This window comes from Somniosus microcephalus, chromosome 11, assembly GCF_052327205.1.
Source record: "Somniosus microcephalus isolate GS21.2 chromosome 11, FLI_Smic_1.0, whole genome shotgun sequence".
Taxonomy (NCBI): domain Eukaryota; kingdom Metazoa; phylum Chordata; class Chondrichthyes; order Squaliformes; family Somniosidae; genus Somniosus; species Somniosus microcephalus.
In genome coordinates, this window is record NC_140997.1 from 60530187 (window position 1) to 60557827 (window position 27641).

The following is a 27641-nucleotide window of genomic DNA, read 5'->3' on the forward strand; positions in this document are numbered from 1 at the left end:
GGATGAGGGAGAGGAGGATGAGGACAAGGAGGAAGAGGAAGACAAGGAGGAAAAAGTGGAGGAGGAGGAACAGAAGCGAGGGAGCAGGCAGCCACTCAGTTGGCTTTCCAGAAGGACGTTCCGTGATCGCCTCATCAGACTGTGGTTCGAATAAATTAAACCCCAGATCCCTGTTGCTCACCATATTCCCATCATTCCATCCCTGTCGCAGGCCATATCCCAGCGCAAAGCTGAAATGAGACACACTACAAAAGAATGCAAACTGAATTAATAAATTTATCAATAATCAGTGAACATATATTTACAACAATATTAATTATTCACCCTTGTGCAATCCCTTAATGCCTGTCATTACTGTGCCTTTGCCTACTCTAGTGCTCCTATGAAGTGTTGGCCCAGTGGCTTCAGCAGGGCTGGTGGAAGACTGCTGAGTGTCCATGTGGGAGACTTCAGATGGCCTTGCAGGATGCTCTCGACCAGCTCTGGACCTGGAAGGCCTGGCTGTAGACTGCACCACCTCAGCATGGGCGGCAGCAGTCTGGGCTGTCTGGATGACAGGCCGCGACAAGGGCAATGGCGGAGTGCCAGTGGTGGGAACAGGAATGCTGTCATCCTGAGAGAGGACAGCAGGTTCCTGCTCCACTGATCCACTGCCCCTCTCCGGGGCAGTACCTCAGCATCCCTAGCAATCTGCTGGAGCACAGATTGCTGGCCTGCTGCGGCACCATGAAAGCCCTGATCGCAGCAGTCAGAGCTTGCGTGGCATCAAGCTGAAACTACATGAGAGCAGTCTGAGATTGGATGCCACCAAGCATAGACTGCATTACAGCACTAAGACGTTGCATCGCTTCCACCTAAGCTGCAATGGAAACTGCCACATCGCCCATCACACGTGGCATGAGGTCTGGGTCACCACGGTCTCTCTGGGAGTCTATCATCCTTGAAAATGATGGGCTCCATGGTGTGCGCAGAGCCTTGTGCAATGTTGGAGGTGGACTCCTCCACGCTCCTTACCATTGCCCAGAGGCTCTCGGGCACCCTTGCCATTGCACCTATCATCTCTGTGTGCATGCCCATCAACCTTCTTCTAAAGGCCTCCCCATCGAGGGCCTCATCTGAGTCCTGTGCAGCAGAACTTGCACGTGAACTCTCCCTCCAGGGAGCTGGCCCCCGAGTTACCCTTTCCCCCAGGCCTTGCTGCAGCCCACTCATCCCCAGTGCCTCACCCTGTGCAGATCCCGCTACTATACTAGCCTCTAAAGAATGCGTAGTACCAGTATCTGAGCTGGTGCCTGCGGGTGAGAGATGCAGTGACACGATGTGTTCTTCCTCCTCTTCTCCCGCCTCGCTCTCTATGGTGACCTCAGGGACAGGCTGCTCTGGTGCTTTCTCATTATCTGAAAGCATAAAGGCACAAGAGTCGGGTTAAGCTGAGGGGAGGGGCGCAGGAAGTGAGAAATGCATGCATACATCATGATTAGCTGGAAAGTGCAAAAGGCTTGTGGGGTGAGGGGGAAGTGGGATGTGAGATGAAGGAGTAGGGATAAACATACCGTCGTTGTCGCCAAAGGGGGTCAACATTGCCGGTGGTCACGGCGCCCACCACCTGGTGCCCAGTAATCTGAAACACTCTTCTGCAGTGCAGACAGTGGTTGGGTGTTGGCTTGTCCCCCGCCTGTGCGCTCCTGCTCCCTCCTGTTGTGAGCCACCTTGGCCTGCAAGGGAAAGGAAAGTGTGTGAGTGTGTGTAGAGCAATGTGTTTGGGTGACGTGCCTGCCATAGTTAAATAGCTGTCATTGTGTGCAAGGTGTGAGATGTGGGTGTGAGTGTTGGTAGGTAGAGATTGTTGGTGGGTGAATGCTGGGGGTGTGGTGCTTTGGGCAGTGAGGTTCAGATGGTATTATGTAGCATTTGTTGAGGCATTGACTCACCTTGACCACCCGAGTGAGGTTGTTAAATTCTTCCTGCACTGTGTATGGGTCCTGGGAACCACAGTGCTGCCCGAGACCTGATGGGCAACCTCCCTTCACATGGCGCGGAAGACTTGCGGCAAGAGCCTCCTGCCACTTGCCAGGTAGAGCACCACTCTCTGTCTCTCCACAGCAGACACCAACTCCTTCAATGCTTGGTCTGAAAATCTGCGGGCTTTCTCCCTGGGGTGTGGATCTGCCATCATGACACCTGCTTGAGTCGCCCGGCTCCTTAGGCTTGGCCTGCTCATGCTTGCTGACACAGGTTCACAGGCAGCAATGCTGAGAATGAAGTTCTGTAGCATGAATGAACCTCCCGTTTAAGAACTGGAAAGATCCTGTGGCAATGATGACTTGCAATTAGACTGCACCTGATATTGGTCCACCCTTTGAGTGTAACGCCAATGAGCTTGGGCTTTAAGGCTTGAATTAGCGCCCCAATCATTTTATTGAACAGTGAGGATGAATTTTGCGTGCAGTCTAAAGCATTAGCGCCTGGCGCTAATTGTCCAGCTGTTCTAATTTTACCGCCCATTCCTGGGCTATAATGGCCCGTAATTTCCGATAGGAGGCTTCCTGCATGCGGATGCCTCTTATCGGAAAAAAATCTACGAACTTACCTGAGGGCTCCCGAGGTCTGGACACTTCCGCTCCTGGGCCTCTCCAAAGTTGAAACGCGCAGGACCCACATATCCCAGAGACGCAGGCGGTTCGCAAGCGTCCCTGGGATCACGTGGGCCAGGCCAGCCGATAGGAGAAGGGAATCTCCTTTCATACTTTTGACAGATAAACCCGTCAAAAGTATGAATGGAGATCACCCCAAAAACACACTGAAACAATAAATACATTTAAAAAAACCATCACGTTTTTAAAATGAGTTTAAATTACATTAAATTAAATATTTCAAACAAAAATTAAATTTTTTGAAAAAATAATTAAAGTTTTTTACAGGGCTAAAAATAAACTTACCTTTTTTAAAAGTATTTTTAAATTATAAATGAGTGAACATTTAAAAAAAAAAAAACTTTTTTCAACTCTTATGCTGGTAAAAGCAGGCCACCCGCAGAGGCCCTTCTCCAGGGCAGGCATCCGATCAGTCAAAAGCATTCTTGACAGATCGGAAATGCCGGTTTTCAGCACATGCGCTTCGCATGTCTGAAACCGGCATTTCCCATGTCCCTACGGGAGTGTACACAGCGCGTACACACCCGTAGGCATCGGAAAATAAGGGCCAATGAATTTCTAGCCCATGTTGTTTTACCATGGGTTTCTGTGGAGTTACATTTTTGAGAGTGTTGATTGCTCTGGTAGTTTTGTATATTAACAGTAATCGTCAGTACAAATATGGCTAACTCTTTTGGCACCAAATAGCAAATATATAATTAGTTTTATAAATTCTCAATTTTTGTGTGCATGCCAAATTAAGACTTTTCCTGAGATTGCATACATTTACATTATTCTAAATTATAGTGCATGGTACCCCGTTGATTGGATTGCATTGTGATGTCTGTTTTAGGTCATTGTTGTGCAATTGTTTGTATGCAGTACAACTTCTTTTGTTGTTTCAACAAATCATGTTTGCAGACTGTATACTTAATCTTATCCTTTCTTTAGATAATCCTTGTTGGCCTACATGGCTTCATGATAGTTCAAAAGAAGATAGAACGTTTGCAGCAAGATTTTAATTGGAGATTAGCATTCATGTCAATTATAGCGGCATCATTTACTCTTAATCCCAGTGCTTCCACATTGGCATAAAAGGTATTCACACAGGGACGTAGTCTGCGTGTTCTGTGTTTATGAGAAATTAATATAAAGTAGTCCTGCACAGTATAAATGGAGCCCACCTTTCACTAATATGCATACGTCTTTCTGTAGTTTTGATCACTTGTGCCATTTATCTATATATATAAAGCGGCTCTTCTGTCTGTCTGTCCCGATGTCTGTCTGTCTGTTCTCTATACGTTTGAAAGTTACAGAGCGTACCGACGCGCGCATCGCCTCAAAAGAAAGCTTGCGATTCCGGACCGGTCATAGGCGTATTTACGTTTCGGCCGGACAAAAACCGCGCCCGCGGTATCCGAAAAACGTTCAGCCTTCCGCTCATTAGCATCTCATTAGCGACCGTGTGACGTCGAGGTCGACCAATCGGACGGCGGGTTCCTTCCTACAGTTGAGTGTCGAGTGACTCGACGATTGACCAATCCTATGCTTCGGTGACCTGACCGGTCGACCAATCGGTGCGTGTGTGGGCGGGCCTTATCCTTCTGATCTGAGGTGAGTGGCCGCCATCTTGATGTTTCACGATTTTTTCCCCACACTTTCAGTGTGTTAGGGAAGTAAGGTAAATATTTGAATTATGTGTTAGGGAATTAATTAACAATTTATTTGAGTTTTATATTGTGTTTAGCAAGCCCCCCCCCTCCTCCTCACCCTCGCGCAGGGGGGACTCGGGGCCTGAAGCTCAAAAAATTTCTCTCTCACTCTCTCTCTTTCTTCCCTCTCTCTCCTTCTCCTCTTCCCTCTCTCTCCTTCTCCTCTTCCCTCTCTCCTCTTCCCTCTCTCTCCTTCTCCTCTTCCCTCTCTGTCTCTCTCTACTTCCCCCTCTCAGGTTTCACGGTGTCGCGGACGGAGCGCGGGCGGGCCGCTCGAAGTTTCCCGCTCGCTAACGGCCGCCAAGCCGCCCTTGCCTGCTCCCCGCGGGCTGCCTCGCGCCGCCCGCACTGACCGCGCATGCGCCGCCCGCACTGACCACGCATGCGCCGCCCGCCCGCAGCGGCCGTCCATCAGCCGCGCCATACGCGGGGGACCTCAGCTCCGGTCCGTCCCGGCCTCAGAACCGGACCTCAGGCGCTAGGCAGGGGCAGGGGCCGGAGAGAGAGACAGAGGGGAGTGGGGGAGGGGAGGGGGTGGGGGAGGGAGGGAGGGAGACAGGGGAGGGAGGGAGACAGGGGAGGGGAGGGAGGGAGACACGGGAGGGGAGGGAGGGAGAGGAGGGGACGGGAGGGAGAGGAGGGGAGGGAGAGAGGGGAGGGGAGGGAGGGATAGGACAGGGAGAGGACATGACAGGGAGAGGGGGGACACACAGGGGCAGGGAGACCAAGCGCCCCAAAATTGCCCTCGCAACGCGGGGCTCCCCAGCTAGTTTGAATATAAATCACTTGAACTGACTTGCTTGTACTGATACCACACAAAGAATGTTCAACTACATATTAATTGACATACATTTTTTTAATAGTTTGAGTTATTGATCAGCATGGTATTTTTTACCCCACCTGTACTAAAATTTCAGCCTAGATTGTGCGTGCAAGTCCTGGAGTGGGACTTGAACCTTCTGACACAGAGGTGGGTGCTCATAACTCAGACCAGCTGACGCTGAGCTCCTAAGCACAGGAATGCAACTTCTGAAATTCCATAGTTGTGGTTTAGAGCAGTGTTAGAAATGTCCCAATTAGTGAAATTAGTAGTTACTGGCTAAGTTTAAACCCTTGACACCTGGGATGAAAGAAGCCTGGATTTTCCTGCAGTGATGAGATCGGCGAAGTACTGTTGCTAACTTTCGCTAGTTTTCTAATTAGAATATGCCGCAGCGAGCACAACAGGGAATCAGGCTCTCAGCGCCGATCTAAGAGCTGAAGTGACGGCATATTCACCACCCGGAGCCATGGGGGAATTTCAGTGAATCGAAGTTTAACTTCTTAAATAAACTTTAATCTACAATCGAGCTATGTATTAAACACTGAGGTTGTGCTGAAATACCCACACGCCCATGACAGAAAGATTAAGAATAAAACAAAAATAAAAACAGAAAATGCTGGAGATACTCAGCAGGTCAGGCAGCATCTGTGGAGAGAGAAACAGAGTTAACGTTTCAGGTCGATGACCCTTTGTCAGAACTGGAAAAAAGCAGGAAATGGAACAGATTTTAAAGCAAGTTTAGGGGCTGGGAAAAGGGGAGGGGATGAAAGAACAAAAGGGAAGGTCTGTGATAGGATAGAAGGCAGGAGAAGTTAAGAGGCATTAAGAGATATTCAAGGCAAAAGGAGATGGTAATGGGACAGGTTAAGAAACAAAGGATGGCTCTAGATGGAGTGTAAATTGCATTGGCAGAATGAAAGACAGCTGCCATGTGGGAGAGAAGAACACAAGGCACAAACAAAAAGTGTGGATGTATATATTATATATATATATTATTATGATAGGGGCTGAGGTTATGATCTGAAATTGTTGAACTCTATGTTGAATCCAGAAGGCTGTAAAGTGCCTAATCGAAAGATGAGGTGCTGTTCCTCGAGCTTACGCTGAGTTTACGTGGAACAATGCAAGAGGCCGAGGACGGTGAGGTCCGAGTGGGAATGGAGCGGTGAATTAAAGTGACAGGCGACCGGAAGCTCGGGGTCCCCCTTACGGACTGAAGGGAGGTGTTCCGCAAAGCGGTCACCCAATCTGCGTTTGGTCTCCCCGATGTAGAGGAGACCACATCGTGGGTGGCGAATACAGTATACTAAATTGCAAGAAGTACAAGTAAATCACTGTTTCACTTGGAAGGGGTGTTTGGGGCCCTGGACAGTGGGAAGGGGGGAGGTATAAGGGCACGTGTTGCATCTCCTGCGCTTGCATGGGAAGGTGCCGGGAGAAGGGGTGTTGGGGGTGATAGAGGAGTGGACTAGGGTGCCGCGGAGGGAGCGGTCCCTATGGTATGCTGAAAGGGGAGGTGAGGGGAAGATGTGTTTGGTGGTGGGATCACGCTGGAGATGGCGGAGGATGACCCGTTGAATGTGGAGGCTGGTGGGGTGAAAGGTGAGGACAAAGGGAACTCTATCGTGGTTCCGGGAGGGCGGGGCAGGGGTGAGGGCAGAAGTGTGGGAGATAGAACGGACACGGTCAAGGGCCATGTCAACCACTGTAGAGGAGAATCCTCGGTTGAGGAAAAAGGAAGACATATCGGAAGCACTGGTATAGAAGGTGGCATCGTCGAATAAAACAGACTCAGCTAAACTAAATAAATGACTAAATAGAGTAAAAACTATCTTGGTTTCTTTTGTGATTTGAGGCAGATGAAATGTTCCCAGGATAGTCACCATCACCATGTTATAGCAACAAATTTTTCTGAGTAAAGCATAATAACACTGTGGAATGTCATTTAATTTTGCCTCAAAATTTGGCATACTGTTCTTAGAGCAATAAGGCACACCGCTGCTAGGCCATCAGTGCTATTGGCCTGGATTTTGTTGTACTAATAACGGTAAGGCTGTCGGCAGGGTAAAACTGACAGCAACTTCTGTTGTCTGCACATGCGCAGTTAGACGTGGAAATCCAGAAGTTGCTGTCAGAGATACCCTGCTCCTCCACAGGGTGCACTGTTGCAGTCTTCGCTGATGGAATCTACACAGAGATCACAGTAATGGTGTGAACTTAGGCAAATTACCCACTATTCTCACACTAAAGACCTATGAGAAACTTAAGCCTTGTTCAATCAGGCGTAACTGAGTTTTTTAACGGCGTAGTAAGTCACAATTACTGCTGAATGACCTCTCTGGCCCTGAAAAATTAATTTTGCTACATTCTCTCAGAAGAAAATTAATGTTGCAGATTTTTTTTTAAATTAATTTTTTTTAGTATAGTTTTTGTGTTTTGCTCTTTTATGTCTTTCACTTACTCTCGTGTGTGTGCTCCAATCTGTATTTTACTTCCTGTACAATGATCTAAATGTAATTTATATTGCCTGTTTTTTACTTCCTTCTTTGCCGTCTGTGAGGATTCTTCAATCTGATTGTTTGAACAGCTTCCCTGCTGATTGTCCTGCTCACAAACGCCACAGATCCCCTGTAGAGGGTGCCAAATTCAAAGAGACGCCAGAAGGCTGGAAATCTGCACCGACAAGCCCACTGAAAGCCCGAGGGTAGCTGTACATGAGGTGAACGGCAGAAGCTGTTCCTTCGCCATCACAGCAAAATCCGGGCCATTATTTCTAAGTCTAAGTGGCCAAATTCCTGTTCTGAGGCACACTGTATCCTGATAGCACCCTGCTGTGAAAACCTGCTTCTCCCTTGTAGGGAACTAGGATGCTATCGAGCACCTCCTGGATAATCTGCCAAGAGTGGGATAGGTGGCGGTCAGCAAGGAAACCATCTAACCCTCCTCTCTGCAGCAGAAGAGCATGACCTGGAAAGGATCTATGTGAGGACTGAAAGAATGCCCTTCATTCAAGGATAGATCGCCTCAAGAGAAAATAACTTATAAACACTCATGCACGGACCACTTTTCATGCATACAAAGTGGTGTGGAGCTGGTTGACAGCAGTATAACCTAGTGCTGCTGTTCCACTGTAAAGCAGGTATCCACACTATAAAGGCAGCATTATAGACTTCAGGTGAATTCAAGTTACATATGAATTGTAGTATCTTAACCTGGAAATACAGCCTTCATTTATAGATAAATTGAGAACCTAATTTATAATGTAACAAAGCAAGAAAATGACTACCTCGATCTAATAGTGATTTATATTACTCAAAACCATTCAGCACCGATTAACAAAAGAAAATGTACTGTTAGCAGCTTATTATATGCTCATTGGTGAAGCTGTTTTGATTTGGTGTCAGTCAACGTTAGTGAACTGGTGGCTCCTGACAGGCACAGTAAAGATTGTTTTGATTGATGAGAATGGTTAGAGCTTGTCATTTTCCCAAATTATATGCTGTGGCTTCACATTGTCTCCTCACTTGCAGATCAGCTTGACATCATCTCAATGGCTGATTTGACCATGACACCGGATGAAATTGAAGTAGAAATGGTACGAATCCAGCGGCTTCGGGAGGTGTTGGTCAGGAGGGAATCAGAGCTCCGATTTATGTAGGTATCTGGACATCTGATTCACTGTAAAACCATGTGAGTAATATGTGTGTTATTTTTCCAGGTAAAATACAACAGTCAGTGCATGATATTGTCGAAGTTAGGTGCATTAACATTGTTATGCAGCACCATCTTATTCAAACTTTATTATATTTAAAGATTTCACATGCTAGGTGACTCGGTGTGTGGATGAGGGTAGTGCAGTTGATGTAGTCTACATGGACTTCAGTAAGGCTTTTGACAAAGTCCCACATGGGAGACTGGTCAAGAAGGTAAGAGCCCATGGGATCCAGGGCAATTTGGCACATTGGATCCAAAATTGGCTTAGTGGCAGGAGCCAGAGGGTGATGGTCGAAGGTTGTTTTTGTGACTGGAAGCCTGTGTCCAGTGGTGTACCACAGGGATCGGTGCTGGGTCCTTTGCTGTTTGTGGTGTACATTAATGATTTAGATATGAATGTAGGAGGTATGATCAGTAAGTTCGCAGATGACACGAAAATTGGTGGAGTGGTAAATAGCGAGGAGGGAAGCCTCAGGCTACAGGACAATATAGACGGGTTGGTGAGATGGGCAAAACAGTGGCAAATGGAATTTAACCTTGAAAAGTGTGAGGTGATGCATTTTGGGAGGACGAACATGGCAAGGGAATACACAATGAATGGTAGGACCCTAGGAAGGACAGAGGATCAGAGGGACCTTGGTGTGTATGTACATATATCCCTGAAGGCAGCAGGACAGGTAGATAAGGTGGTTAAAAAGGCATATGGGATACTTGCCTTCATTCGCTGAGGCATAGAATATAAGAGCAGGGAGGTTATGATGGAGCTGTACAAAACGCTAGTTAGGCCACAGCTGGAATACTGTGTGCAGTTCTGGTCGCCACACTATAGGAAGGATGTGATTGCATTGGAGAGGGTGCAGAGGAGATTCACCAGGATGTTACCTGGGCTGGAGCGCTTGAGCTATGAAGAGAGACTGGACAGGCTGGGGTTGTTTTCCTTAGAGCAGAGAAGGCTGAGGGGCGACCTGATTGAGGTGTACAAAATTATGAGAGGCATAGATATGGTAGATAGAAAGGAACTTTTCCCCTTAGTAAAGGGGTCAATAACCAGGGGGCATAGTTTCAAGGTAAGGGGCAGGAGGTTTAGAGGGGATTTGAGGAAAAACTTTTTCACCCAGAGGGTGGTTGGAATCTGGAACTCACTGCCTGAAAGGATGGTAGAGGCAGGAACCCTCACAACATTCAAGAAGCATTTAGATGAGCACTTGAAACACCATAGCATACAAGGCTACGGACCAAGTGCTGGAAAATGGGATTAGAATAGACAGGGCTTGATGGCTGGCGCGGACACGATGGTCCGAAGGGCCTCTTTCTGTGCTGTATAACTATGACTCTATGACATGCACGGTGTTTGTTGTTTTATATCCACAAAATAACATTTTAAACAGAAATGTAAAAGATAATACAATGGTGCAGTGCATCGGGCATCAAGTTACTGCACCATGGAATGCTACAATATCTACACAGTGATATATTCAGCACTGAGTGGAGTCCAGGCATTTCCCTACAGGGAACTAAGGAAAATTAAGTTAAGTGCTGAATGTGACAAAATGTTCCATTTCTTCACCTAGATAAGCACAAAAAGTTACTTTAAAAAGAAAATTAAAATGCTCAAACAAATAAACAAATCGGAGGTACATGTACTGTTTTAAACACGGTTACTTTGCTTACTGATGCATGCGTACCTCATGTCAAATAATGGCATTCTTCATTCTGGCTCAGCCTGCAGTAAGTGAAGCAGCTACGTTTAACATCTATATATTTGACCCCATGAATAATGAATATGTCCATATATAGTTGTAAATAAGCTTCTTATGTGGCTATCTAGATATTCAGGCTTCGAAAATGCACAGAATTTTGTAATTATGATTGAAAGAAAAGATCAGAACAGCTATGCTGCAGCAGATTTAATGTGGAACCGATGTCGAATTGGACACATAATTGGATCTTACTGGGAGTGGTGTCATCATAAAAAATAGAAGGCTTAAAGCTTCCGTTAAAATGGAGAGGAATTTAATAAGCATGCGTTAAGCATTCGTACGGTAACTTCACTCTTAGACTACTGTTAGAGTGTTTGCTGCATTTATGAATATTTTATTTATTAAAAATGTTCATTGGCAGAAATAACAGCGAGTTAAAGGATGTGGGTATAAAGATTTATGATCTTTGTCAGCTCACAAAAGTAGACGGTTCAGATATTTGCAACGCACATTTTTACAAGTTTCAGGCTTGCCATAGTTATTCTCTTGGGCTACTCACTCCCAGAAGTGGTCTGACATCTTATATTCAGAAGTGTGCCTCTACTGTACAGTATCTAATTATAATCAATAGCATAACCCGGGGCTGTAACAATAGGACAGCTGCATAGTCTGAACTGGATATTGTGTCTTTCAGACATGCCTTCATGTACGCTTCTCTGTTTTTAAGATATACTGAGAAGCACTTTGTAATATGAAGCCAGATACTAATCATTAATAATAAAACCAGAAAATGCTGGAAATACTCAACAGGTCAAGCAGCATCTGTGGAACGAGAAACAGAGTTAACATTTGGGAAAAGTTAGAGATGTACCAGGTTTTAAGCAAGTACAGAGGCCGGGAAAGGGGGGCGGGGAGGAAAGAACAAAAGGGAAGGCCTGTGATAGGGTAGAAGGCAGGAGTGATTTAATTTAAATAATAAAAGGGATGATGGTGCAAGGCAAAAGGTGGTGGTAATTGGACAATAAAAGAAAAAGATGGGTCTGGAGGAGCTGAAACTGACAAAAGCAGAATCATTACCAACAACTGCTGTCTGAAAAAATGGGAGCAGTGGTTCTAGTCTGAAATTGTTGAACTCAGTGTTGAGTCCAGAAGGCTATAAAGTGTGCAATCGAAAGATGAGGTGCTGTTCCTCGAGCTCCTGTTGAGCTTCATTAGAACAGTGTAGGAGGCCAAGGACAGAGAGGTCAGAGTGGGAGTGGGGCGGAGAATCTACCTGGCTTTAACAGGGAGATTGTTTTGGACAATGAGGACAAGATCCAGTAAGTGAATTAGGATCCTGAATAATCAAAGACTTTATTTAGCAGTTTAGACTTTCATTGACATGAAGGCCTAAAAATTCGGTTGATTTGCGCCTCCTGTTAGCGCCCTAAGAGGGCCCTAACGGGGCGCAAAGCAACTAACGCTTGGGCGCAACGCTGCCAACACTTTCCGCTAAATTCAGCAGGAGGTTAGTGGCGGCGGTAACCGTTAGCACGGCACTGCGCCGCCGGCGATGATGCCATCACCGTGCGAAGCGCCCCGCTCGCGCCCCAGCCGCGATCTTCGGTAGAACCACCTGACTTACCGCTGGACGCTATGTCTGACGGGGTCAGGGGGCCTACCTGCGGCGCAAATTAAAGGGGAGGTGCCGGGTGGCCATTTTTGTTGCTGGCCGCCTGCCAGCACCTACCCCCTCTGCCGTCCCCGGCCTCACCTGCAGCCCCCCGCGGAGTGCTGGCTGTGCTCCGTGAGCCTGGCACTTCTCTTGAGTGCCGGGCTCTTTTGCCGGCACTCCGATCCCTGGTGGCACAGCTGGACCCCGGGTCACACTGCGCTAGGCACCTCCCCTTTAATAAGGGGACGAAGGCCTCCAGTACCGCAGCGCGATGTGCCACAGAGCGTGGCGCTGCGGCACATAGCGCCGCGATATTCACTCGCAGTGCCCCAAGAGGGAGGCGGGGTGCTTCCAGTAGCGCCCCGCCTCCCTCTTGGAGCACTACCGGTGAATTTCGGGTGCAGGGGGCGCTAATTTTTTCGGGGCGCTAAAAGTAGCGCCTGGGCGAAGTTAGCACCCCAAAGGGGGCGTGACCCAATTTTTCCCCCTACGAGTATTACACAGTCTAGCACGTGGATGGCGATGAGAAGTATGTGATCAGATAATTTGAGTTTTCCAGGTGATATACTTTTCCATCTAGTGTAAGATTAGTGGAGAAACAGAAGTATAGGACTCAGACTTTTGAGTGCTTGTTGAACATATGAGAAACATCGATATTTTATGTATAATTACTTAATTGGTCTCAAAGGTTTAGTGCTGTGTATATAACCATATGTTGAAAGTCAGGTACAACAGAAGGTGGTGTTTGAGAAATGTGATTACATTGATACACATTCATGGCAGAGACGTTAAACAAATACTTTGTATCTGTCTTCACGGAAGAAGACACAAAAAACATTCTGGAAATAATGGCCTAGAAATTCAGTTGTTAGCGCCAGCCGCTAGCGCCTTAAGAGGGCGAGAAGTGGGGCGCGAAGCGGCTAACGCCCGGGTGCGGCGCAATCTGCGCCTCTCGCGAACTTCAGTCAAGATTTAGCGGCGGCGCAAAACCGCAGCGCCCGCTCAGCTGCGCGCACAGATCCTGATGTCATTTCATGGTGCAACGCCCTTGGTGCGCCCCGAACCGGAACTTCAGTGGCGCCCCCCTTCTTTGCGCCTGGCGCTCCCAGCGACTGGTAGAGGGGAACGGTTCCCAGTCGCTGCAGGGCGCGGGGGGTGCTTTTTAAAGGGGACTCCTCCTGCATTATAAGTGGCAGCGATTTTGTGCCAATCCTTCTGTTTGAGAGACAGATATTTGGAGAGAGACAAAGGGACTGAGCTTTCTGCTTTGACTCAGCGCTCGCACAGGTACTTCTGGCTTCAGGCCAGAGCTTTGCACTTGGATTTAACTTTCAGTGCCATAGCCTAGAGTCGCCACATATAATGGGGGTTGCAATGGGTGGAAACGTTGGCTTTCTGCATTGCATTCAAAGGGCTCAGAGACGCCGTGAGAGAGTGCCAATCATGGCCAGACGGAGAAGGGCCAACAGGCGTCGGCATAGGAGGCCTTACCCACCCAGGGTATACCGCCAACAGTTCTCATATCTGAATATGTCTGAGGAGCAGTGTGTTCGGAGGCTGCGATTCAGAAGGGAGGTGGTCACTGAGATCTGCCACCTGCTTCGCAGAGATCTGCAGCCACAGCTGAGGAGCAGGACGTCTCTGTCGGTGGCAGTGAAGGTGACGGTGGCTCTCAACTTCTGTGCCACCGGCTCCTTCCAATCCGCTACTGGGGACATTGCCAACATCTCCCAGTTCGCGGTACATTGCTGCATCCGCCAGGTGACCAATGCCTTTTTCAGAAGGAGACATCAGTACATCTCCTTCCCCATGACCCTGGACAAGCAGCAAGAGCGTGCAATGGGATTTGGAAGAATAGCGGGCTTCCCCATGGTCCTGGGCGTTGAACTGTTGAACCAGCAATGGTCAGGCCTTGCTTCAAGGCTGCAGTTTGCAGGGCGTTGCAGCCAAACAAATCGACCCTCCCCCTTTAAGAGCTGACCGGCGCCAGCGTGTCTGCCTTCAATCAGCAACTCGCCGCACCTGCGCTGCGCCCGCCCTCGGTGTTAGCGCCTCGGCTCGCCGGCTTAGCGCCTTATGATAGCCGTGCATCGCCTGCTTTAGCGCAGCAGCAACCTCTTGCGGCAATGCAACTCAATTTCGGCGAAGGTGGCGCTAAGTTGCGCCGGGCGCTAAATTTAGCGAACGCCCGGCTGTAGCGCCCCAAACGTAGCGATACTGAATTTCTAGGCCAATGTCTCTGCCATTTCCTTATTCCCCATTAGAATTTCTCCTGTCTCTCTCTGTAAGAGACCCAAGTTTACTTTCGCTAATCTCTTCCTTTTTACATATCTATAGAAGCTTTTACAACCTGTTTTTATGTCTCTCGCTAGTTTACTCTCATATTTTATTTTCTCTCTATCAATTTTTTGGTCCTCATTTGCTGAATTCTAAAATACTTCCCAATCCTCAGGGATACCAAGTGTCTAGTGAGAATGAGGAACTTAAAGAAATTAGTATTAGTAAAGAATTAGTAATGGAGAAATTAATGGGACTAAAAGCCGACAAATCCCCTGAACCTGATGGCCTACATCCTAGAGTTTTAAAAGAGGTGACTACAGAGATAGTGGATGCATTAGTTTTGATCTTCCAGAGTTCCCTAGATTCTAGAATGATCCCCGCAGATTGGAAGGTAGCAAATGTAACCCCGCTATTCAAGAAAGGAAGGAGAGAGAAAACAGATTAAGTGAGTGGGCAAGAACATGGCAAATGGAACATAATGTGGAGTTATCGAGCTGGATTTTCATTGAGGAGGTGGGTAGGAGGCGGGACTACAATTTTCGGGGTTGTAGTCCCGCCTCCATCGAGTTGTAGCCAACCCGCTCGATTTTGACTTGATTGACCTTGTTGAGCCCGCCCAGCGGGCTCAGCAGGCCAATTAAGGGCCACCCAGCAACAGGTGACGTCACAGATTGATATTTCATCTGTCAAGACCTTTTGACAGATGAAATATCAGTGTTTCACAGCTGTTTGAAGCTGTCAAACACTGACAATCTGTACTCCAAGTTAATTCCTTCCTCTCAGGATGATTTAGAGATCTCTCCGGAACAGAAAGCTGAATGCTGCAATTTTTGACAGATTCTGCTTTCTGTGCCGGTGAGATGAGGGACTCCCGAGACCTGAAGGAAGGAAGGTTGTAAAGGTAAGTAAAACTTCTTTAAACACTTTAAACATACCAAACACACTTACCTCTGCACTCATGCACCCATCACTCACCTGAACACCGGACATCTCGACCCCTCCAAGCCCTTCAGCCCGACGGCCCGCCTCGCTAACTTGGCGTGGTTTGGAGCCGTCGGGAATCCCACACTTCAAGAATGAAAATAGGGATTAGGCTAAAAACTGCCTGTTAACTACCTGTTAACAGGCAGTTAATTGGCACTAATCCCCTTCCCACCTCAGGGAGGCGGGTCCCAGTGCGGGTCGGGTACCCGCCTCCTTTGAAACTGGCATGGAGGCGGGTTGGGGGCGGGATGGGTTCATGCCCCCCAATTTCGGGATTTTAATCCCCCACACGCCTCCAATCCCGCCTCCACCCGGCCTAATGAAAATCCTGCCCATCCATTTTGGTAGGAAAAATAGAAAAGCAGAATATTTTGTAAATGGTGAGAGATTGGGAAATGTTGGTGTTCAGAGGGACCTGGGTGTCCTTGTACACGAATTCCTGAAAGTTAACATGCAGATACAGCAAGCAAATAGGAAGGCAAATGGTATGTTAGCCTTTATTACAAAAGGATTGGAGTATAAGAGTAAAGATGGTCTTACTGCAATTATATAGGGCTCTGGTGAGACCAAAGCTAGGGGGTGAAATTGGGTGCCTTTGTACCTCCCGTTAGTACCCCCGGGGTGCTCTGCTTGAGTCTTTTTCCACCCCGCGTGTCTGTTGTACTCTCTCCGTACACATCAAATGATGACTTAGGGCGACTAACTTGAATCTGATCGCGCGGGATCGAGGCATATTAAATTCTTAAGGGGCTTGACAGTGTAGATGCTGGGAGAATGTTTCCCCTGGCTGGGGAGTCTAGAACCAAGGGTCACAGTCTCAGAATAAGGAGTCAACCATTTAGGACTGAGATGAGGAGACATTTCTTCACTCAGAGGGTGGTGAATCTTTAGAATTCTCTACCCCAGAGGGCTGTGGAGGCTCAGTCGTTGAGTATATTCAAGACAGCGAGCGATAGATCTTTGGATAGTAAGGGAATCGAGGGATATGGGGATAGTGCGGGAAAGTGGAGTTGAGGTAGAAAATCAGCCGTGATCTTATTGAATGGCGGAGCAGGCTCGAAGGGCTGAATGGTCTACTCCTGCTCCTATTTCTTATGTTCTTATGTTTAATGCTGTTCAATTCAGGGGTCATCACTTAACCTTTTTGCGCTTGGGGAACGAGAACACCCAGGAGAGCCAGGTATGCTTGTTGTTGTTGTGATGTTACCTGTGGTGATGTTGCAGTGTTTCTTTCTGCCCCTTTTATTCCTGCCAAGTTTCTCCCCTCCTGAAAATATTGATTCCTTGTTGGGGTACAGGTGCCCGCACTCTCCGGTACCTCACCCAAGTGGCCATTCTTCATGTGTAAGCCTAGACAGTGAATGTTGGCAGGCTATTCAACGTTGGAGACATCACAGCCAACCCTGCACCTGTCTTCACCCAGCATCTGCACAGACTTCCAGCTGAGGTTGCTGGATAGCGATCTAGAACAATCTGATTTTCCTTCTCTAACTCAGGAGAGTTGAGACCAATTGCAACACCCCTCTTATCACCCAGCTGAGACCAGCTAATTCAGCATTGAGCGGATTGAACCAGGGACCTTATTCATCTGTATGATTCAGCTACTCACTATCTTAATCAACCGAGCATTTAGGGGGAGACCAGTGAGGGGTTTCATTGTGGTTTGGATTACTGCCCTGTGTGGTTACTACCAAACGGACATTTATTTTCTTTTGCCGAGGACAGTGCTACTTTAATTACCACATTTATTCTGGTTGTTCCTATTTTAGCTACACCATCTTTAAGAAGAACATAACATAAGAAGAATTAGGAGCAGCAGTAGGCCATTCGGCCTCTCGAGCCTGCTCTGTCATTCAATAAGATCATGGCTGATCTTCGACACTAACTCCACTTTCCTACCCGATCCCCATATCCCTTGATTCCCCATGAGTCCAAAAATCTATCTATCTCAGCCTTGAATATACTCAACGACTCAGCATCCACAGCCCTCTGGGGCAGAGAATTCCAAAGAGTGAAGAACCCTCTAAGTGAAGAAATTCCTCATCTCAGTCTTAAAAGGCCGACCCCTTATCCTGAGACTATGCCCCCTGGTTCTAGACTCTCCAGCCAGGAGAAACAATCTCTCAGTGTCTATCCTGCCAGCCCCCCTCAGAATCTTATGTTTCAATGAGATCACCTCTCATTCTTCTATACTCCAGAGAGTATAGGCCCAATCTACTCAATCTTTCCTCATAGGACAACCCTCTCATCCCAGGAATCAATCTAGTGAACCTTTGTTGTACTGCCTCTAAGGCAAGTATATCCTTCCTTAGAAAAGGAGACCAAAACTGTGCACAGTACTCCAGCTGTGGTCTCACCAAAGCCCTGTATAATTGTAGCAAGACTTCCTTACTCTTGTACTCCAATCCCCCTTGTAATAAAGGCCAACATGCCATTTGCCTTCCTAATTGCTTGCTGTACCTGCATGCTGACTCTCTGGGGGGAATTTTTCGAGGAGTCAGTGGGCGCGTTCAGTGGTGGGTCAGGTGGGAAAATATTTATTTTTGACAGCTGGTCGGGACCCCACTGTCAAACTGCCACCATGTGCCTTTCCCAGCTCATGGGTCTGTTGGCACTGAACAGATCCAACATGCAGCGGCGGGGGAGGCCATTAAGGTCATTATGACCTTGTTAGCAGCCCATTACGAACTATTTTCAGCTCACCTTTACATTTTACGAGGTCGCCCATGGGGTCCACGCTGCTCGGGGATCACGTCAGGTAAGCAGGTCGGGAGTTGTATGACCATGGAATCATCTCATTACATGACAGCTGCAAATGTGCTATAAAAGCTCCCATCTCACATCTGTTCACTTTCCAAGCTCAGAAGCTGTTGCTTACGGCATTTGGAAGACAGATTGAGCTTCATGCAGGAGGCAAGTGTTTGGGGTAAACTCTGTATCCAGTGTCACCTCATTGGAACAACCTCTCTCACCATTGACAGATCGCCTCTGTCATCTCAAGTTCACCTGCCATCTATTACATCAGCATCGGTGCCCTTGAAACTATCTTACCTTGGTCCTCAGAATCTCACCACGATCAGCCCCAGCACCAGCAGCACCAGGCACACCAGCAGCACCAACAACAACAGCAACCTTCTCCGCAATCAACTGATGCTGCACAGGACAGAGGGCATCAGCACCCGACCACATTGCTGCTCAGGATGTCAGGGATGGCCTCACCATGGCCAGATTTACTTCACTTGAGGCTATACATCCTGGCTGCCACATGATGCACCAGGTTGGCACCACCCCATACCAGCACCACAAAACATCCCTACAATGCCCAAGCCATTCATTTCACACTCATGACCATTGCGGGAGGTACCGTTATGTCTCACCATTCATTGCAACTCACTAAACCACTTCCAAAGGTTCACATGAATCTGTCCAAGAACGCAAAGTGTTGAAAATAAAGATTTCAATGTTTGACAACACATTAACATGAAAATTGGCTAAAACATACAAGTGCCTGCCCTTGTTTGTTGTTAGTTGGTATGATTGGACTAGGATGAGGGTGGGTGTTAGGGATGGCTAATGAGATGGGGAAGTGATAATGTAGATAAAGAGGGATGGGTGAAGGTGCAAGGTAAGTTGGTGTGAGTAAGGATGTGCAGGAGTAGGGTAGGGAGGCAGAGTAATGGGAATGTGATGAGTGGCACAGCAGGATGAGGTTGAGTGTGGCTTTGCAGTAACGTTTCGTGATCTATTGAGATCATTGAAATGTTTGCTCCACTGCATCCTCCTGATGACATCCCTGCTTGTGTCCTCCTGTGCAATGTGCAACCAGGCTGTGTTGATCTCCTGAGTAGGTCTATTCTGCCCATTGGAAGGGAAGAGAATCTCCCTGCGTGCTGTGACTCACTCCATAAGCATATGGAGGGAGTCATGGGAGAGTCTGGGTGCAGCCTTGCACCTCTGTGCAGTGCTTGTCAATGTTTGCAGCACCTCAATGCTGTAGAACACTGACAGCACAACTGTTAAAATAAATTTGCGCATGGTCCCTTTAAGGAAACCGGCTGATGACGCATCATCAAATGACGTCACCAGACCCGTTTCCTTCAATTGGCTGGGAAATGCGCTGGGCGGGGCTTAACAAGCCCAATCAGGGGAAAATCATTTTGGATAGCGGGCTAGAGCTGGCAGCGAGGCCGGGACCCGCCACCGACCCGCCGAGGTGGGTAAAACCCAGCCCTCTGTGTTTCTTGTACTAGGACACCTAAATCTCTCTGAACACCAACACTTAATAGTTCCTCACCATTTAAAAATATTATTTAATGGTTAGCTCTAAGAAATTCTGTTTATTGTAATTGGCTAGTGTCAATTTGTTTAGGATGGATGCTCATAACAACGGATTGACTTCAAGATGATTAAAATGCACGACCATACAAGATGCAGGAATACACCATGGTTAATTTACGCAACATGGATTAAAGGATATCAATAGTAAGGCTACATTTAATGGAGCCAAGATTAAATTACTCAAACTCACTGTAATTAACTGGTGTATGTAAAAATATATACGTGGCCAAGAGTGGGTTAAGCAATTGCTGTACTTTATCTATACAGATAATGTGCTTCCTGAGATGAATCATTGGGTACAGAACTATTAGAGGCTGATAGGACTTTCAGTGTCTGGTAATAAAACATGATACATTTCCTGAAATATAGAGACAGAGCTGATCACCGTGATTACAAGACTAGATCCATAGTCAATAGGTAGAAAATCTAGGCCAAATTTAGAGGAGTGAAATTCATTATAGCCCAGGAGTGGGCGCTAACTTTGGAAAAGTTTGAGATTTAGTGCCAAGCGCTAATGAATCTCGCTGCACACAAAATTCAGTGTCATCGCTTAAAGACAGGATTGGAGCACTAAATCAAGCGCTAACGGCCTAGCTCAGTAGCGTTACACTCAAAGCATTAACCAATATCAGGTGCAATCTAATCGCAAGTCATCATTCCCACAGGTTCTTTCCAGTTCTTAAAGGGGAGGTTCATTCATGCTGCAGAACTTCATTCTCAGCATTTCTGCCTGTGAACCTGTGTCAGCAAGCAGGAGCAGGCCAAGTCCAAGGAGCTGGACGACTCAACCAACTGTTCTCATGGCATATCCACGCCCCAGGGAGAGAGCCCGCAGATTTTCGGACCAAACATTGGAGGAGTTGGTGTCCACTGTGGAGAGACACCGTGTCACTGCATATCATACCTGGCAAGTGGCAGGAGGTCCTCGCCGCAAGTCTTCCACGCCATGCGAAGGGAGGTTGCCCATCAGGTCTCGGGCAGCACTGTGGTTCCCAGGACCCATACACAGTGCAGGAAGAAATTTAACGACCTCACTTGGGTGGTCAGGGTGAGTCAATGCCTCAACAAATGCTACATACCACCATCTGAACCATGGTCTGCACACACTGGCCAAAGCACCACACCCCCAGCACTCACCCACCAACAATCTCTACCTACCAACACTCACACCCACATCTCACACCTTGCACACAATGACAGCTATTCAACTATGGTAGGCTCACCACCCAAACACATTGTTCCACACTCACTCACATATTTTCCTTTCTCTTGCAGGCCAAGGTGGCTCACAACAGGAGGGAGCAGGAGCGCACAGGTGGGGGACAAGCCAACACCCAACAACTGTCTGCGCTGGAAAATAGAGTGCTACGGATTATTGGGTGCCAGGTGGTGGGCACCGTGGCCACCGGCGACGTTGACCCCCTTGGGGACAACAACAGTATGTTCATCCCTACTCCTTCTTCTCACATCCCACTTTCCCCTCACCCACAAGCCTTTCGCACTTTCCAGTTAATCATGCTGTTTGCATGCATTTCTCCCTCCCTGCCCCCCTCCCCTCCCCTCAGCTTAACCCGACTCTTGTGCCTTTATGCTCTCAGATAATGAGCAAGCAGCTGAGCAGCCTGTCCCTGAGGGCACCGTAGAGAGCGAGGCGGGAGAAGAGGAGGAGGAAGAACACACCGCGTCACTACATGTCTCACCCGCAGACACCAGCTCAGATACTGGCACTACGCGTTCTTTAGAGGCTAGTATAGTTGTGGGATCTACACAGGGTGATGCACCGGGAACGAGCAGGCTGCAGCAAGGCCAGGGGGAAAGGGTAGCTCGGGGGCCAGCTCCCCAGAGGGTGAGTTCGCACGTGAGTTCTGCTGAACAGGACTCAGATGAGGCCCTCGATGGGGAGGCATTTAGATGAAGGGTCATGGGCATGCACACAGAGATGATGGGTGCAATGGCAAGGGTGCCTGAGAGCCTCTCAGCAATGTTAAGGAGTGTGGAGGAGTCCGCCTCCAACATTGCACAAGGCTCTGCGCACATCATGGAGCCCATCATTTCCAGTCTGGAAAGGATGGTCGACTCCCAGAGAGACCGTGGCGACCCAGACCTGATGCCGTGTGTGATGGGCGATCTGGCAGCTTCCATTGCAGCACAGGCGGAAGCGACGCAACGTCTTATAGCTGTAATGCAGTCTATGGTTGGTAGCATCCAAACTCAGACTGCTCTCATGCAGTCTTAGCTTGATGCCACGCAAGCTCTGACTGCTGCCATTGTGGCTGGATCGATCACCGTCGACCGGGGCTTTCACAGTGTCGCAGCAGGCCAGCAATCTGTGCTGCAACAGATTGCTAGAGATGCTGAAGTGCTGCCCCGGGGAAGTGGCAGTGGGTCAGTGGAACAGGAACCTGCTGTCCTCTCACAATGATAGCATTCCTGCTCCCACCACTGGCACTCCGCCATTGCCCTTGTCACTGCCTGCCATTCAGCCAGCCCAGATTGCTGCCGCCCATGCTGAGGTGGTACAGTCTACAGCCGGGCCTTCCAGGCCCAGAGCTGGTCGAGGGCGTCCTGTAAGGCCATCTGAAGTCTCCCACACGGACATTCAGCAGCCTTCCACCAGCAGCCACTGGGCCAACACTTTGTAGGAGCACTAAAGTAGGCAGAGGCACAGTAATGACAGGCACTAAGGGATTGCACAAAGGTGAATAGTTAATATTTATGTTGTAAAGATGTGTTCACTGATTCTTTATAAATGTATTAATTCACTTCGGATAATTTTGTACTTTCTCTCATTTCAGCCGTGTGGTGTGATATGGCCTGCGACAGGGATGGAACGATGGGGATGTGGTGCACAACGGGGATCTGGAGTTGAATTTATTGGAACCGCAGTCTGATGAGGCAGTCACGGACCGCCCTTCCGGAAGTTTGATTGAGTGGCTGCCTCCTCCCTCACATCTGTTCCTCCTCCTCCTCCTCCTTGCCTTCCTCATGCTCCTCATCGTCCTCCTCCTCCGCCTCTCCCTCTTCCTGAAGTGGTCCCACAATCCCTGCTGCGGGTAGCCCTTGTCTCTGACCAGCCAGCCACGAGCTTGATGTGGTGGCTGGAAGAGTGCTGGAGCACCGGTCTGGAGCAGGATGAAGGCATCGTGGCTGCTGCCAGGATAGCGGACATTCACATTTGGGATTCACTGTCTGTGGTCGCACACCAACTGGACATTAAGTAAGTGATGGCCTTTGCGGTTAGGGAAGATCTCAGGATTGTTATGCGGTGCCCGCAAAGCCATGTGGGTGCAGTCAGTGGCGCCCTGCACCATGGGGAACCCCGCTATCCTGGCAAAGCCACGTGCATGCTCGTCCTGCTTCTCTCTGGTGTGGGGAAGGAAATGTAGTCCCTTCTCCTACTGTAGAGAGCCTCTGTGACCTCCCAGATGCAGTGATGGACGGCGAACTGCGAGATGTTACCTATATCTCCTGTTGTAGACTGGAAGGATCCGCTGGTGAAGAAATTGAGCGTGACGGTGACCTTGACTGCCACTGAGAGAACTGTCTTCGCCCTGATCTGAGGCTCGAGGTCTGGTTGCAGGAAGTGGCAGAGCTCTGTGACCACCTCCTTGGTGAAGCGGAGCCTTCTAATACACTGCTCCTCGCTTAATTGAAGGTAGGAGAATTGCTGTTGGAAGACCCTTGGAGGGTAAAGCCTCCTGTTGGGAGCCCTGATGGCCCTCCTCCTCCCTTTGGTCACATGTTCCAATCTTTCTCGCTGCCTGTGCTCCCTCCGCAGTAGATCCTGGAGGGCGAGGTCAGCTGCCAGTACAGCCCCCATTAATATAAGGAAGTGTAGCACTTTGATATTTTGTGAGAATAAATGTAGCTAATTTTTAGAAGCCACAACCTTTGAATAACTGAATTCAACTCTTGAACTATTTCAAACTGACAAGGAAGCACTGAAACACTACTAACCTGAGAGCTGCGACTCATTACTCATGATCCCTTTAAGTAGCGCCCCTGGAACTGGCATCCGCCTGCTTGATGCCTCCTCTCCCTGTTGCTGTCAGGACCAGGCGCTAAGGCAGGGGCCGATACTCAATTTGACAGATTGGGTGACCAGTGAGCGTTGCACGCTCGCTGACGTCACAATCTGCCTGGCGCTGAAGTCCCCGGTGCTAACCTGTAGCGGTGGCGCTACGGGGTGGGGGGGGGGGGAAATTTGGCGTGCGGCACTGAACTCGCCTCACCGCGGCGCTACTGCCTCAGCATCCCATTAGCGCGCCCGCCAGGCGCTAACTGGAGGTGCTAAAGTACCGAATTTCCCCCCCAGAGTCTTTTGATACAGTTCTGAAACTAAGTACAGTACGTAGGCCAACAAGCAGAAAACATTTGTACTCATGAATAGGAGGCTGTTGAAAGAAAATAATTAATCTTGTAATAGTATAGGAACCAGATGGCTGGGCTTATAAAACATTACATTAATCTTCCAAAATGTACAGAAGAGTGTACAGCAGCAGCTGGGCAGAGTTCTAATGTGCTGACTTAGACTAACTTTCAGAGGAGTATACCAGCTTCGAGCAGAATGCCGGTTCTTGCAGCCTCAGTAATGTACAAGGAAAATTCAAATTTTCTTATGTAATTTATTGCTTTAGCTAATCTGTAATACTTGGACTTACAGCTCTCTTCACTAACACTATAATGAGAGTTTTACTGCTGGTGATAAGAGTACAGGAGCTTCAAGATTAAATCCTTGGACTGGCTTAACATGCTAATTCAACAAAGCATGTGGGAATTGGTAATACTATAGACGGCAACTGAGGAATGGGAAAGCGGTCTTCACAAAGGGGACGGAAACTTGGGACGGGGGTGGGGGGTGGTGAGACACAAGTTAAACCAGGCCCGGAAGAATGTAAGAATGCATGGACTGAGAAAGGACCATTCAACTTATCAAACCAATACTTGCAAGCCATGTACAGTTTGCTCTATCACAGCTTTTAACTGAAGTTGTAGCGGTTCGTGTAGATCGCCACTAAATAAGAGAGTTTGACTTCGACGAACTATAAATAAGTTGTTTATTTACAGGAACAGAATAATTACAGCAGGTAAGAGGGCTGACTGTAGGAGCACCGTGGTGTAGGTCTTGTCCCAGCGGGGACTCCACGAGGACTGAGTTCGCAGTCCTGTGGGGAGCGTGATGACATCATCGCGTTTGTGTTGTGACGTCATCACGTTGTTCGCGTTTCCCACGCTTAGGGCATCACGTGATGCGCGTCGTTGCGTCACTGGCTGTTGAGGCCGAAGTCGGGAGGCCGGGCTGTGCCGGTGCTTGCCGCGAGAGCGGAAGATCGCGTCGCTCCCGTCGGCTGGCCGTTGAGGCCGAAGACGCTAGGCCGGGCTGTGCCAGCGCACGCACATCACGTCGTACGTGACGTGACGTCAGCGCGCTAGGGCGCGCCTTAAAGGGGCAATGGCCCCAACAGGTAAGTTAAAAGGGCAACGGCCCCAAAAGGTAAGTTAAAGGGAATTATGTGTCTCAATGTAAGGGACAACCAGTGGTACCGCCACATAGGCCCCCCCAGAATTCGCTTTAACGAAAGTCCAAGGATGAGATGGTCTGACGAGCTGGTGGTCTCGGCAGTCGTGCTGTCTCGGCTTGGTAGGCGAGGTATGAAGATGCTGCTCGTGAGCGGATCCTTACGCGCGTCGTGGCGAATAAAACGTATCCGTCAGGCGAAGGACCGTGGAGACGTGCGAAACAGCAGGCCTTGTCAGAGTGACGGGCAGGTTGGGCGGACGCGGGCGATGTCTCCGTTGGCTGGTGAGCGAAACCGTCGGGAGGCTGGAACGCACAGAACGGTGCGTGCCATAGTGCTACGACGTGAACACAACGGAGGGTGAAGAGTTGCTGCGTTGATCAGTGATCGGTGAGGCCAGCAACTTTCACGTGGCTGATCGCGGCCGCAGGATGCCCGTTGGACCCGTCCTCGATGTGTGCAGCTTCAGTAGACGTTTGCGTTTGTTAAAGGGAAAACTGGAGAAAGGGCGGCAACGGTCCAGGTTGTTGTTGCTTTCAGGAGGGGTTAACTCTGCCTGGAGGGCGGCAACTCTTGTAACAGTTGTAGATTTAGGAGAAAACAGCCGGGAGGGCGGCACGCTTTTGTTCACGCCGAATCGTGTAGTAGGTAACACAACCAGCAAGCTGAAGGGCTGGTGCGTCGTCGGCGGAGAAGGAGTCGTCGGTGTTCACGAGGGATGGGTTCTCATGGTTCGCGAGGGATGGGTCCTCGTGCGCGAGGAGTGCATCCTCGTGTTTTGCGGGGGCGAGTCCTCGTGGTATCCCCGCGGGGCGCGCTCCGATCTTGTGGGCCCGAACATGCTGTACCCCGCGCTTGGAGAGATGTATACTTGCTGTTGCTTTGGATGTAGAGGCGGACGATCTGTGTGGCGGTAGAAGAGTCGAATACAGAGACCGTGAGCATGTGCGTGGTCTGTGCCGCATTGATGTTCTTGGCGAACAGGACTTCTGTCTTCATAAAGCACGAGGGAGACCGTGGCTCCCTGGATTGCGGTAGCGACAGCAGAACGGCTGATGCTTCCATAGCGTGCTTCGTTTGTGAAAGACGTTCACAAACCCACCAATTGTAGCGTTGGTGGATGACGGTTGCCGTTGGTCGTGCTCTACCTCTGTGAAATCGTTCGTGAAAAACGGGCTCACCTCCAAACTGCGCTTCCATTGCGAAGACGTTCGCAAAGACGGGGTCGCTTGTGGTGGAATCGGTGTTAGGCGGTTGCTGTTCCGTGGTTGTTCGTCGGTTGTGCGTTGGTCGTCTTGAGTGAAGACGAGGTTCAGGCGCGCGTTGCTACCGTGAAAATCGTTCACGGATACGGGTTCACCAATTGTAGCGTTGGAATTGATGAGCTCCCGTACTCACGTCGTGGGGTCACCAATGTAGCGGTTCGTGTAGATCGCCACTAAATAAGAGAGTTTGACTTCGACGAACTATAAATAAGTTGTTTATTTACAGGAACAGAATAATTACAGCAGGTAAGATGGCTGACTGTAGGAGCACCGTGGTGTAGGTCTTGTCCCAGCAGGGACTCCACGAGGACTGAGTTCGCAGTCCTGTGGGGAGCGTGATGACGTCATTGCGTTTGTGTTGTGACGTCATCACGTTGTTCGCGTTTCCCGCGCTTAGGGCATCACGTGATGTGCGTTGCTGGCCGTTGAGGCCGAAGTCGGGAGGCCGGTGCTTGCCGCGAGAGCGGAAGATCGCGTCGCTCCCATCGGCTGGCCGTTGAGGCCGAAGACGCTAGGCCGGGCTGTGCCGGTGCATGCACATCACGTCGTACGTGACGTGATGTCAGCGCGCTAGGGCGCGCCTTAAAGGGGCAATGGCCCCAAAAGGTAAGTTAAAAGGGCAACGGCCCCAAAAGGTAAGTTAAAGGGAATTATGTGTCTCAATGTAAGGGACAACCAGTGGTACTGCCACAAAGTAATCAATTATTAGCCTAACTAATAACTTTAACTAATAAGATACAATAGTCAGCTCTGCCCAGTTCCTCTTCTCAAACGTTTGCCCAGCAACACAGGACCAATCATGTTTCAATGGTGTATTTAATCTGTACTCAATATAGCTAACCTGATAAGCTTCAGTCTTGTTCTTAATTATATGCTAAATATATGCTCTGGGGGAAAGGAAAGTTCCTTCTTATCTTTAGCCTCACTTGCGGCTTCTTAATTTTGTGCTTGTTTCCTATAGTTCTGTGCTCACAGTTCAAGTTAAGTAATCGTTCTAAATCTTGTTTATATCCAATGAG

The 27641-nt window shown here is 48.8% G+C and overlaps 1 protein-coding gene across 3 annotated transcripts in view; it reads left to right on the plus strand.

Annotated features, from left to right (window-relative positions):
* The window catches only part of mpv17l (MPV17 mitochondrial membrane protein like), a 163168-nt gene that overhangs the window by 63804 nt on the left and 71723 nt on the right, over positions 1-27641 (plus strand). For 2 of the 3 annotated variants that reach the window (XM_086000792.1, XM_086000788.1), the window contains exon 2: positions 8699-8822. In XM_086000792.1, the coding sequence (XP_085856918.1) occupies positions 8699-8822 (124 nt within the window). Of the gene's footprint in view, positions 1-8698; positions 8823-22633; positions 23056-27641 lie in introns of those variants that run through there. The other variant, XM_086000791.1, reaches the window with a different exon arrangement.